We start from the raw sequence: 12611 nt of genomic DNA, 5'->3' as shown, positions 1-12611 counted from the left end.
AGTCTACTGATGGGGTGCCTGGGTGGCTCAGTCTGTTAAGTGTCCGACTCTTATTTTGGCTCAGGTCATGACCTCAGGGTCATGGAATCTGTCCCCACTTGCGTTGAGCCCCTGTGGGGCTCTGTGCTCAGCAGGGAGTCTGCTCAAGAGTCTTCCTCTCCCTCTGCTCCTCCCTCCAGTCACGCTCTAAAATCAATCAGTCAATCAATCTTAAAAAAGAAGTCTACTGATTTAAATGTTAATCACATCTAAAAAATAACTTCACCACATCTAGACTAGTGTTTGAACAAACTGGGCACCACAGCCTAGCCAAGTTAACACAAAATTAATCATCACATTGGAGATATCCATCAGTATGTCAATAGTGAAGCCAAACAAACAATTTTCAATGAAGCGAATTCAAAGGCTGAGGAAGAGTACAGGACCCTCGTGGGCCTCCTGTGTGCAGTCATCTTCCATTTTGTCACAGTGCGAGGAGCCCAGTATTATGGTAGATCCTGAGAACTTCCAAAAAAGTTAAAAGCATTGGTTCCTGCCATCTAACAACTACTCAGCTACATAAGAAGAAAATCTATGCACACAAAAAAATGAGTTTACACTGCATACTATAGCTTAGTCTAAAATGTCTAAGGGGCACGTGGCTTTTCCTGAGAGGTTTGGATTTTCATTCTGACTTTAGAAACAAGAAGGCAATTTTCCTTAGGAATTGATTAGGCTCTATTTGAAATCCAAAAAAAGGTGGCATGAGAAGTGATGCCGTGGGGCAAGAGTTTCAGAGGCAATAACATATACGCATATATTATTTTTTGTTTAAAGCTGGGACTTGGTATGTTTATTTTTAGAATAGACTGTATTTTAGAGCAGTTTCAGGTTCACAGCAAAATTGAGCCGAAGTACAGAGTTCTTTCAAACCTCCTGCCCCCACACATGCACAGCCTCCCCCATTATCAACATCCCCCACCAGAACAGTACATTTGTTTCAACTGATAAACCTACATGGACACATCATTATCACCCACAGTCTATAATTTACATTAGGGTTTACTCTTGGTGTTGTACACTATGGGTTTGAACAAATATGCAACAAATATATAATATATGCATCCACCATTATAGTATCACACAGAATAGTTTCACTGTCCTAAAAATTCTCTGTGCCCCTCCTATTCACCCCTTCCTCCCCACCAACCCCTGATATCTCCACAGTTTTACCTTTTCTAAAATGGCTTGTAGTTGGACTCACACAGTAAGTAGCTTTCATAGATTGGCTTCTTTCACTTGGAAATATGCATTTAGGTTCCCTTCATGTCTTTCCATGGACTGATAGCTCATTTCTTTTTAGGACTGAATAATATTCTATTGTCTGGATATATCACAGTTTATTTACCTACTTTAATTTGATTTAAAAAAAATTCCCCCAACACACACACACACACATTTTGGAAATCTAAGCCACCTCTTCTGTGACACTCCACATTCCCACTAGTATTTCTGCAGAACTTACTATTATATAGCGCTTACTTAGTATTACATTTTAAATGACTTTATGTGTCCTTTCTACTCGGCCAGGAGTTTTTTCCTGTTCATAAGCAATGGCCTATTTATTGAAATGTCTGGATCAGAGAAATAAGATCTGACTAGCTGGTGTCAAGAATGGAGCCTGGATGTGACTATTACCGTGCTATTCATCATAATGCACTAACTAAAGATCACTATTAAAAACACACACACACATATTTAAACATACTTATTACATATATTTGTCACCAACGCATCACAATGAAGTCACAAAAAAGTAGGCTTAGTTTAATTCACAACAATATAGATCCCGTGAAAACACATTTTTCATCTTCTTTATGATTTTCAATACTCTGCTTATTTTAATTTAAAGCAATTAAACATTTGAGAGTATATGTAAAAAACTGTAATTTAATTCAGACTTCAGAAACTTGGGAAATAAAAGGTCATGATGGAGAAACATTAAGAAATTTGTAGAATCACCAAACTCTCACAGTACCATATTCCTTTATAAAAGCATCTCAGTAGAACAAAATAAAAACAATGGGAGACAAAAACTATGGAAAACACAAAAGTCAAATCAGAGATTTTGGTTTAGTACTTTCCCTGAGTCTCTTGTTTTTAAAAATCAAATGTAAGTGAGGCCAATTCAAAACTGACCCACAGGTCTTGCCTCCTCCATGTTGATATGAGGAATACATTTAAGACAAGAGGCTATACACTCAAATGGTCCCAGGGCTTTATTCAAATGCCAATTTGCTTATGTCACTGCCACAGGGTTATGTGACCTGGTGCTGCCTGCTGTGCATGGGCTTAAAGAGCTGTCAAGATTTTATCTTGGCCTGCCATAATATAACATATGAGACTATGTACCAAATGAAGACAGATTTCAGTTATTAATAAATACTAAATTTCTAAATGGATTTGGACACTATATACATCAAATTAAGGTAACTTAATAACAAAGAAACAAACACCTTTATGTTTTAAAAAAATCTTACATAAACAGGAGTTGGGGGCAGGTCAACTTAAAAATTTAAATCTCAGATGTTATGAGAAAATACTTTAAAAAAACTGTATCTTTTAAATCCCAATAAAATAGAGAAAAGTGATAAGGTGATGCTCAGAATTAGATGGGCATGCTAATTCCAAAATAGTTGTCACCTTGATTCTTAAACAAAATTGGCCCCTACAATGTTTCTACTTGATCATTTAATTACAACTATGTATATATATTTATACATATATATGTGTATATGTTTGCAAATGATCAAGCACTTCATTAAAAGAAAATATAATTAAAAAGGATAAAAGGGTTGTTAGAATCTAAAAATTTATTTTTTACTTTAAACGTACGAGGTTACTTGCTGGGCTTATACTATAAGGGCACTAAGTAGTATGAACCATACTTTATAGTCAAATGTAGGAAAACACTTCCACAGACATGTTTTTAGAATCATTTTTAAGACATCTCAAAGACAGGTGGCAAAGTACTGCTAAATTGTATGTCTCCCTTCATCATAATGAAATCTCTATTTCAGAACAACAGCCGACATTACAAAAACTAATAATCATGCACTATCTTAAAATTGAAGTGAAATGATGGCTCTAAACACCAACAGTAGGACACTTTTTCACATTCCTATTAATTATTTAATCTTGTAATATAGGTATCCCGTTGCACAGGCTGAAAAGTGAGGCACAAAAAGGCATGTATTTGTTGTTCTTGTTTTAAGATTTGTTAGGGAAGCCAAGGTCAAAACCACACTGAGAACTCCAGGAGCCTGACGCTTTTGGGATATAATGGATTCAAGGTTTGCATAAAATGTTATATTTAATTCATGTCCTGTCCGCATCACACCACCTTAGTCTAACCTCTTGCAAACTCTTTAAAGCATAGACCTGGCAAATGCCACTTACCCCCACCTTCTCTGACCAGGTAAAAAAGGCTAGCCAATGTTTGTGCGTTAAAAAAAAAGAACAAAAAACAAAAGTAACACCAATGTTGTAGTACTGTATACGATTAGCAAGGTTCAATTATGAAAATATTCCACAACTGAATTTCAATAGCTTTCAAGAAACATTCCACAAAATTCTCTAAGAATCTGTGGGAAGGTATAATGCCTGGCAATCTTCACTGAAACAGAAATTTACCTATTCTTTGCATTATTGTTGCTGATGCGAAATTAAATGTAGATGATCTCAGAACTGGTAGCCTCAAAGTACTAAACTACTAAATAAAACTGAAAGGATCATCCAAATTCCTAGATAACACCAAAATATTTATCTAGGATTATTAAGGAAAGCATAGCACTTTGGTACTCTTTTCAGAAATCTCAAAACTTATGAAGGTAAACATAAGCATGTGGCATTTTATATCATTTCAAGGGAGTAACAGTAAATGGATAGGGTGTTAACCACCACTAAAACTTCTTGACCAACTTTGTATCTTGAAAAATCATATCTGTCCCTGCCAGCTACCATTCCAATTCCACAGGGTATTTTCCAGTGAGACAAGCTGTACAATGACCATTCTTTTCAAAGCTTTCCAGACCATTCCCATTCTCTTGAATCATAATATCCTGCTTTTCCACTTTCTGTTTTTTCAACTTTATCCCTTCTTGTACAGATGAAACCAGTCCACCCACTGACAGATATACGACACTGTTTGCTCCTACAGGGGGAAAGAGAGAAAAAGGAAAAGGTCATTACACTTCCTTTGGAAAGGACGACCTGACTCAAAAGACAACAGTTACAAACAGAAAAACTCAAGCCCGGATAAAAGTTCCTCCTTTAGCTTCTTTAAGAGGGGGAGGGGGAGGGAAGGAGTAAGCAATAAAACTCTGGGCCTTTATTATTTTTTAAAATATGTAATTGGAATTTAAGGGAGAATATAATTTAAAATAACAGTGGAGGCTTCAAATACAGAATGGATTCAGAAAGCTTCAGGAGTAATGTTCTTGATTACAAAAATAGACTTTGAAGTCAGGAAAATCTGGGTTCAAATTTAAGCACAAGGTTGCTTACTTTTCCTAAGACTATTTTTTCATCTACAAGATAAGGGAAACATGGCCTAACTGTAGAGTAGCTCCGATATTATTACAATAATATAGATATGTTCCTGGCAAAGAGTAAATGTTCAAAATAAGGTATCAATTGGGTGATATTCAAAATATTTAACTGGTAAGGCACAGACAAGTCAAAAGAAACACCAAACGTAATCAAGCAGTGTGGAGGTACCAAGGTACACTGGCTAAACATCTGTGTAATATTTAAATAGTTTATCTCGCCCAATTTGAAAAACAAATGTTTTATCCAGGATAACCTAGATCTCCAAGTCTGCTGACTTCTTTATTGAAGATAACCCTACAGTAGCTTTTCACTTTTCTATCTGTACCCACATCCAAATTATTCTATTACAATCTGTGGTAAAATTGTTTTTGTTTTTCTTGGGAATCTGATCTTCGGAAGGCTTTAACTATTATGCGTGCAGTTCCCTCTACCTGGAAAGACTTTCTTCCTTTTCACCTGATCTCACTTTGGCCTAGGTCTCCAATATAGTACTTACCATGGTGTCTATATACACCAGGCACTCTCATTATTCAGAATAGTGTTCAATATCTGCTCACCATGCCATATAACATGTATTTTTAACAAACGCTGGACATTGCTTTTTTTTACAAGTGTAAAGACTGACAAGCTTTGGATTTTCTCTGTTTCAATAAATAAAGTTTATAGAAATTTTAATACCTACCCAGATATTTTGCAAGATGTTCAAATTCAGGTTTATTGGCAATAAGCTCTTCTTTTGTTGGTATGTTTATTCCCATAAAGCATGGATACCTAATTGGTGGTGAAGCTACTCTAATGTGTACCTTGGAAAGAAATCATTTTCACACATTATTTTGACATTCATTTTAAGAATAATTGTGCAAGGGGCGCCTGGGTGGCTCAGTCAGTTAGGAGTCCAACTCTTGATTTTGGGTCAGGTCATGATCTCAGGGTCATGAGACAGAGCCCCAATTTGGGCTCCATGATCAGCATGGAGCCTGCTTGAGATTCTCTCTCTCCTTCTCCCTCTGCCCCTACACTCCTCATGCACTTACAAGCTCTCTCTCTTGCTGTCTTAAATAAAAATTCTGAAGAGATTATCATAATCGTAATAACAGCCATTAAAAAGTTGGAAACTCATAATCGCAATCATTTTTTTTTTTAATATTTACTTTTTAGAGAGAGAGAAAGCACGGACCCATGAGCAGGAAGAGCAGAAGGGGCAGAAGGAGAGGGAGAGAATCCCAGAGTCTATGCTGAGCGCGGAGCCCAACGCCAGGCTTGATCTCATGACCCCGGGATCATGACCAGAGTGAAAACCAAGAGTCAGACTCTGAACTGACTGCGCCACCCACGCATCCCTCATAATCACAATTATCTTTAAAGCTTTGTAGAAAGACTGACACTGCTTTCCATGCCACTTTCTCCTACAAGAGATTTTATTTTTGAATCCATTCAACTATTAGTTGTAAATGACATCCCACTTCTGTAATTTTATTTATTTTTAAAAAATCACTTCTGTAATTTGAATTACTGAGATATTCAGAGTTAGAATAAGCTCTGAGATTTAAAAATATAACCCAATCTGGCAAATTTATTGCAACAGGATTTGTTCTGCATCTTCAAAAAGAGAAATACTCTAAAAATTTAAAAAGCACTCTATTTTGAGGCTTTACTTTTTAAAATTACATACATGTTTTCCAAGTTGCTGCATAGTTATCACTAAACCAACTTATTTGAAAAATGACAATTTATTATATTGAACTATCCATTTTCATTCACTGTACTAAATTGCAGTCTTTATGCCAGTATCATATTGTTAATTATCAGGACCTTAGGATATGTTTTAATATTACTTACCTCTTTTGCTCCAGATTCTTTGAGCAATTTGATTATGGGTGAGATGGTATTGCCTCTTACGATGGAATCATCTACAAGAACAATTCTTTTGCCCTTAAAGTTGTCTGACAATACTCCAAATTTTTTTGCAACACCAAGTTGTCTTAACCTCATGTTTGGTTGAATGAAGGTTCTTCCTACATACCGGTTTTTACACAGCACTTCCACATATGGAAGCCCACACTGATAGACAAGAAACAAAAGGACAATGAGCTGCAATAAATAGAGAACTCTAGGTTCCTATTTTCTCTAGGTCATGCTTCCATGATAGTATGTATGCAAACATTCAACTGCTCTTCTGAACTCTCCATTAACAGATTACAATTTTCCTTCACTATTTAAACTGTAGGGAAAAAAGGCAAAAAGAAAAATCATTCAAAGTAATATACCCAGTAGAAAAATCAATTCATTTTGCCAGGAGTTATAATGCTTTTAAACAAATATTCCTCTGTCTTGGAAGGGAACACTAAGTGTGTGAAGACATGACAAAGAATAAATCACGGTCAGAAAAATTCACAGCAATTAAAGCAAACTTTTCAATGTAGTGAATGTTGAGCAGGACAACCCAGGTTCACTACAGTTATATAATCTACCTGGTTATGAAAAATGAAATTAAGCATAGTACTAAAACCTTACATAAAATAAAATTTTTAAAGTTTAAGAAAAAAGGGGTGCGTGGGTGGCTCAGTCAGTTAAGCGACCAGCCCTTGATCTCAGCTCAGGTCTTGATCTCAGGGTCATGACTTCAAGCCCTGTAATGGGCTCTGCCTACTTAAAATATTATAAATAAATAAATTAAAGAACATTACACAAAATGAACATGAATGGCTTTATTATCACGCATACTAAACAGAGAACAAATATACCAGGGTACTTCAAGAAATAGGATTTAATAATAAGTAAATATTACCACTAAATTCTATATATGTTCATGATGTTATCTTTTTAAATGAAGAGAATCATTTTGCTCATCTCTGGGTGGGCGCCACTAAAATAGTGCCATTGAATCAAAAGGCTGGAAAATAACTCTTGGAAAGGACACAACATTTTCTTTTTCCTTACAATATATCGGTAAGTTTCCTCTTTATATACAAGGATTTCTCATTTCAGTGCTACAGGAGCATTTCACTGCATGTCCAGAGAAGATACCTTTCCTGCGTAACCCAGAGCAGCAGGTGTCGCAGATTCCGGAACAGTGCTAACCAAATCTGCATCCACAGGTGCTTCGATGGCCAGCTGCTGACCACAACGGTATCTTACTGTGTAAACCATTTGGTCTGGAATGTTTGGAAAAGGAAATGGATTATTTTTACTTAACATGATATTATTATTCTAAGAAAATTAGCTTGTTAGAACGCTATACATGGAGTATAAAAAGTAAAGTAAAATATATACAACTAAAATGGAAATACATAAATTGGAGAATTCACTATTCAAAAAAAACTGGCCTTAATACACATCTGAACATCATAATCCTTACTCCTAAAAAGGAAAACAAAAATCATTGAGTCAAATGAAAGGGAAAAATAGTGATCATATGACTTGTAGGGTCAGCCCCATATCCATAACATGTAAGCAATGTGCCTCCAAAGAGCCAGGTAAGCCTTCGAACAAAGAACTGCCATGTTTCAATGAGAAAAATATGACACTTATATAAAAAGTTAAAGATATTTTATTTACCTTCAAATATACTATCTGGTCTTGCAAAATAAACATACTCAAAGATACAAAAAGCCATCGGGTTTCCTTCAGACCTTGGTATAATATCAAGCGTCTGGACACTACGTTTGGTTATTTCCACGATTTCTCCAGGCAAGACTTCACGGTAATATCTTGGGAAACAATGTTAAAGAAAGAAGACTTTAAATAAACCAGTCCTTAAGACTATAATAACATCTAACTGTAAAGTACACACAAAGTCCCTTCCCTTAAAAAGGAAACATGGTTGAATTTAAGAGATGGCTTAAAAAATTAAAAAGTAGGGGCGCCTGGGTGGCTCAGTCGTTAAGCGTCTGCCTTTGGCTCAGGGCGTGATCCCAGCGTTCTGGGATCGAGCCCCACATCAGGCTCCTCTGCCATGAAGCCTGGTTCTTCCTCTCCCACTCCCCCTGCTTGTGTTCCCTCTCTTGCTGGCTGTCCCTCTCTGTCAAATAAATAAATAAAATCTTTAAAAAAAAATTAAAAAGTAACATTCCTCCAGCAGTCAATCTAGTATGTGTATCTATTACCCCTAAATTCTAATTTGGATTTAAAAAAATAAAAGACCTAAGTTTTATTGAGTTTTGGAAGAATAGAGGCTAAAGGGAACATTTTTATTCTGGATTAAAAAAAATTTTTTTTAAAGATTTTATTTATTTATTTGACAGAGAGAGAGAGAGACAGCCAGCAAGAGAGGGAACACAAGCAGGGGGAGTGGGAGAGGAAGAAGCAGGCTCTCAAGAGAGGAGCCTGATGCGGGGCTCGATCCCGGAACGCCGGGATCACGCCCTGAGCCGAAGGCAGATGCCTAACGACTGAGCCACCCAGGCGCCCCTGGCTTAAATTTTTTTTATCGTAACTGTTCCTTGTTGAGGAGATTCTTGATTCTTCCTTTCTAAAACTAGGTCTCGTGGTATTGTGAAAACAAGATGTCAGTTTCAGAATAAGAAGGTATTACAGGAACATTAAAGTCAGAGCAGCTGCTAAGTACAACATACAAAAGAAATTGCATTTATAGATATGTCTTCATGCAGACATCAGAAAGAAAACTTTCATGTGAAAAATGATTTTTTATTGATGTGGAAAAAGTGAATATGCTGAGTGAAACAAAACTTACCTTGCACCAATTGATAAAAAGCTGCAAGATTCTGAAGACACCACCCATCCTTCTGTTTCTGAAGATTTTTTCTCTATGAATCACAACGCAATTTAGTTAATGGATTCAAGAAATTTTACAAGAAGCTACCTACTTCAAGAGAACAGTTAAACACCAAATAGAGAAATTTAAAAATATCCATTTCTATAACGTTTCCCCCATTTCTACAACTTTAAGAGCACATGAATTTAACTAGAACTTAAATAAAAATCTGAAACAAAACAAAACAAAACAAAACACATCGATCTTCATTCAACTTGAGCCAAAGATAAAACTAATGATACCAAAATTCTTTCAAAAACTGATTTCAATGTCTCAAATAGATATCTAATAAGTCAAAAAGAAAATCACAGAAATCATACTACAATCGAATGAAAAAGCTGGGAAAAGGCAATTCAGACATGACGAAACAGGAATGTCCATTAAATTCTTTGAAAATGGCTCATCCTCAGAAATACTCAAGGAAATGTACTTTAAAAACCATCATTTTTTTTCTTTTTACCTAGTTCCTTCTCGTTCATAAGTTTCTTATGCCTAAAGATTTGAGGGTGTGCCAACAGTGGGACAATGACTTGGAAAAACACTATGAAATTATATTTCTTCTGAAGTGCATTACCTTTATCATTTATATCAGATACAGGCATAAGACGTCCAATGCATAGAGGACGATTTCCATAAGGATCTCGTACTGCATAAATAACATCTCTGTGCATTATAAGCAGGGAGTATGCTGTGGGTGCTTCCTTCATTAAGTTTTTAATCCTGGAATTAATTAAATAATTGAATGAATAATTTCAGTTATAAACACATGCAAGGCAGAGCTCTCATTACCGAGCTACGAGCTTAGCCTAGTTTTACAATTACCTTGCTACCCAATCTGGGGTGCCATCTTGTTCCTGAGGAGGTGTATACGCCAGTAACTGGGTAATCATTTCGCTATCAGAACTTGTTGACAAACCAATACCGTGCCGCAGAAGCTATTTAGAATAGAGAAAAGTGTAATCATTAAAGGGAAAGCTCCACCTGACCCTTCTTCACCCAACGGCCCATCATTACACAAAGAAATCAGGCATTGTGTCACTTTTCACTTATGACAATCCTGTATTCTACTAACGACATGTATATAGTAATGGAGAAGCACTGCTGGAGGCAATGGGAAGTCTCTGTAGGTTTTGAAGCAAGAAGAAAAACAGGAGTTCTAGGAAGCATAAAGAATAGCTTTTGAAAACTAAGTTTGAAAGAATGCAGACCTGCAATAAAGGTGGGGGAGAGTAGAGAAGGCACAAGAATTTGGAACTGTGATTCTAACATTTTCAGCCCCTGACAATCCTGACCAACAGGACACATTCCCTTAAGAGTGGCACACTATAGTGGGGCCTCTCAAGCCAGGTTTGCTGGTGGTAGTGCTGATGGCTATCCACCCTCACTGATTATCGCTGCCAGAGTAGAAGAAAGGAATTAACCATATTGAACAATTAAATGTAGATGATGTAATAAAAATTGGTTGAGTGCTCTCATGCTGATTATGATCTGAGCAAGGCTGACCACGATAAGAACACCACCATCAACATGTACAGGCTAAGTTTAAACTCATACTATACAACATTTTCAGTAGGCAGTTAAATGTGTAGAAGTGAAATCCATCATCTGGGTAAGGCGATATGTCTACAAAGAATGAACTAGGTATTGCTCAGAACTGAACTTTTGGTGGTTATCTCTAAGTGGTGAGCTTTTTAAAAGTAATTTTTACTTCATATTTATACTTTTTTTATTGTATGAATTAAAAAATTATTTTTTCACTTGGGGGTAGAAAAACATTTTATTATCATTATAATATTAGAGCCTAAGAAGAGGGCAGAAGAAAGCTCTGGGAAATAACTAAAGCTAGAATTGAAAATAAAAGGACAATGAATGGTATGGAAGCATGGTTCTAGGTATTTTCCTCCCACCAAAATTCACCATCATTTGACTTCTGTCACTACTTATCCCATGTAAAATGCCTGGTTCTAGAATGCTAAGGAGAGAACTCTGTGTGTAGAATCATCCTATTAATGAATACCACCTGAGGTTTTTATTTGTAACGTGACCAGATCAAGATTATTAGAATCCAATGGATAGAAGAGACTTGGTATCAAATGAATGATAAGAACAGATAATTAAGCTATCAGGAATATAAATATACCAAGTAATTTTAAAAAAGGAAGATGAAAGGATGATGAATAAAGGTATAGGCACAAATTAACACAGAATGCTCCAAATAACATGCTATGAACAAAAAAGAACGTAAGTAAACTCTTTGTCCTTTCTCCAAGTGGTTTCCTGTAATTGTTTCCAAATCACTTTTTCTTATATTTGTTATCTTCAAGTTTATATTCCATTCTCTTCTTATGCTTTGAATATAAGGACAAAGCTAAAGGGATAGGAAGAGTCCATAAACACTAATTTCTCTGTTTCTAACAACAACCATATATTAACTTTTCCAAATCTCGACCCTAAAGCAGTACATCAGAATCACCTTAGAAGCATATTAAAATGCAGACTGACCACTGTCCCACCCCAGACTCTGGGGTGATATCTTAGAATCTACAAGTATAACAAGTACTCCAAGTAATTCTAATACAGTTGTCCTTTGCAGTTAGGTAACAGGTGGCAAAATTACAAAATATCCTGCACCAAGATCCCCAATAACTTCATTTCATTCATTTATCCTAATCATGAAAAAAAGCATTAAAAAACACTTACCTTTTTCCTTAATTGAGCAGCATTTACCAATTCGCCATTATGTGCCACAGCTATTTTCCCATGAAGTGTTTCAACAACAAAGGGCTGACAATTTTCTAATTCACAGTTTCCTGTAGTGGCGTATCTTGTGTGTCCAATTCCAAGGTTTGAAATATATAATTTCTTCAAATTGTCTTGAGTAAAGACATGATTTACAAGGCCCATTCCCTTGCAAAGTCAAAGTAAAAGCTCATTTTAGAAAAAAAAACAAGACTTGTGGCCCTAGTCAGTAAAGGCTTTTATAAGTTTCTGCTCAGGCAATCCCAAATTAGACAATGCACTTCACTTAATTCCTCTGTGCTTCAAATTCTAATCTTAAATAAGGACTAATCTAATTGTAAGAGCCATAAAACATCTTTTTAGAAAAAAATTTGAGGTGAAGCTCACATAACATAAAATTAACCATCTAAGGTGAACAATTCAATGGCATTTAATACATTCACAATGTTGAAGTGTGTGTTTTATGAGATACTTTTCATTAAAACATTGAGGAACAAATGTACCAAAC

At 35.9% G+C, this 12611-nt stretch overlaps 1 protein-coding gene across 1 annotated transcript in view; it reads right to left on the bottom strand.

Annotated features, from left to right (window-relative positions):
• Positions 1 to 805: 805 nt before the first annotated feature.
• Positions 806 to 12611, bottom strand: part of PPAT (phosphoribosyl pyrophosphate amidotransferase) — a 34597-nt gene continuing 22791 nt past the window's right edge. The window contains exons 3-11 of the mRNA XM_008701494.2: positions 12065 to 12271; positions 10187 to 10299; positions 9939 to 10084; positions 9284 to 9356; positions 8149 to 8300; positions 7618 to 7745; positions 6430 to 6651; positions 5273 to 5393; positions 806 to 4192 (exon numbers count right to left, since the gene is read on the bottom strand). Coding sequence (XP_008699716.1) covers positions 3996 to 4192; positions 5273 to 5393; positions 6430 to 6651; positions 7618 to 7745; positions 8149 to 8300; positions 9284 to 9356; positions 9939 to 10084; positions 10187 to 10299; positions 12065 to 12271 — 1359 coding nt within the window. The 3' untranslated portion in view covers positions 806 to 3995. The remainder of the gene's footprint in view (positions 4193 to 5272; positions 5394 to 6429; positions 6652 to 7617; positions 7746 to 8148; positions 8301 to 9283; positions 9357 to 9938; positions 10085 to 10186; positions 10300 to 12064; positions 12272 to 12611) is intronic.

This window comes from Ursus maritimus, unplaced genomic scaffold (genome assembly GCF_017311325.1).
Source record: "Ursus maritimus isolate PB19 unplaced genomic scaffold, ASM1731132v1 scaffold_8, whole genome shotgun sequence".
Taxonomy (NCBI): domain Eukaryota; kingdom Metazoa; phylum Chordata; class Mammalia; order Carnivora; family Ursidae; genus Ursus; species Ursus maritimus.
This window is presented reverse-complemented; position numbering and strand designations above follow the sequence as displayed.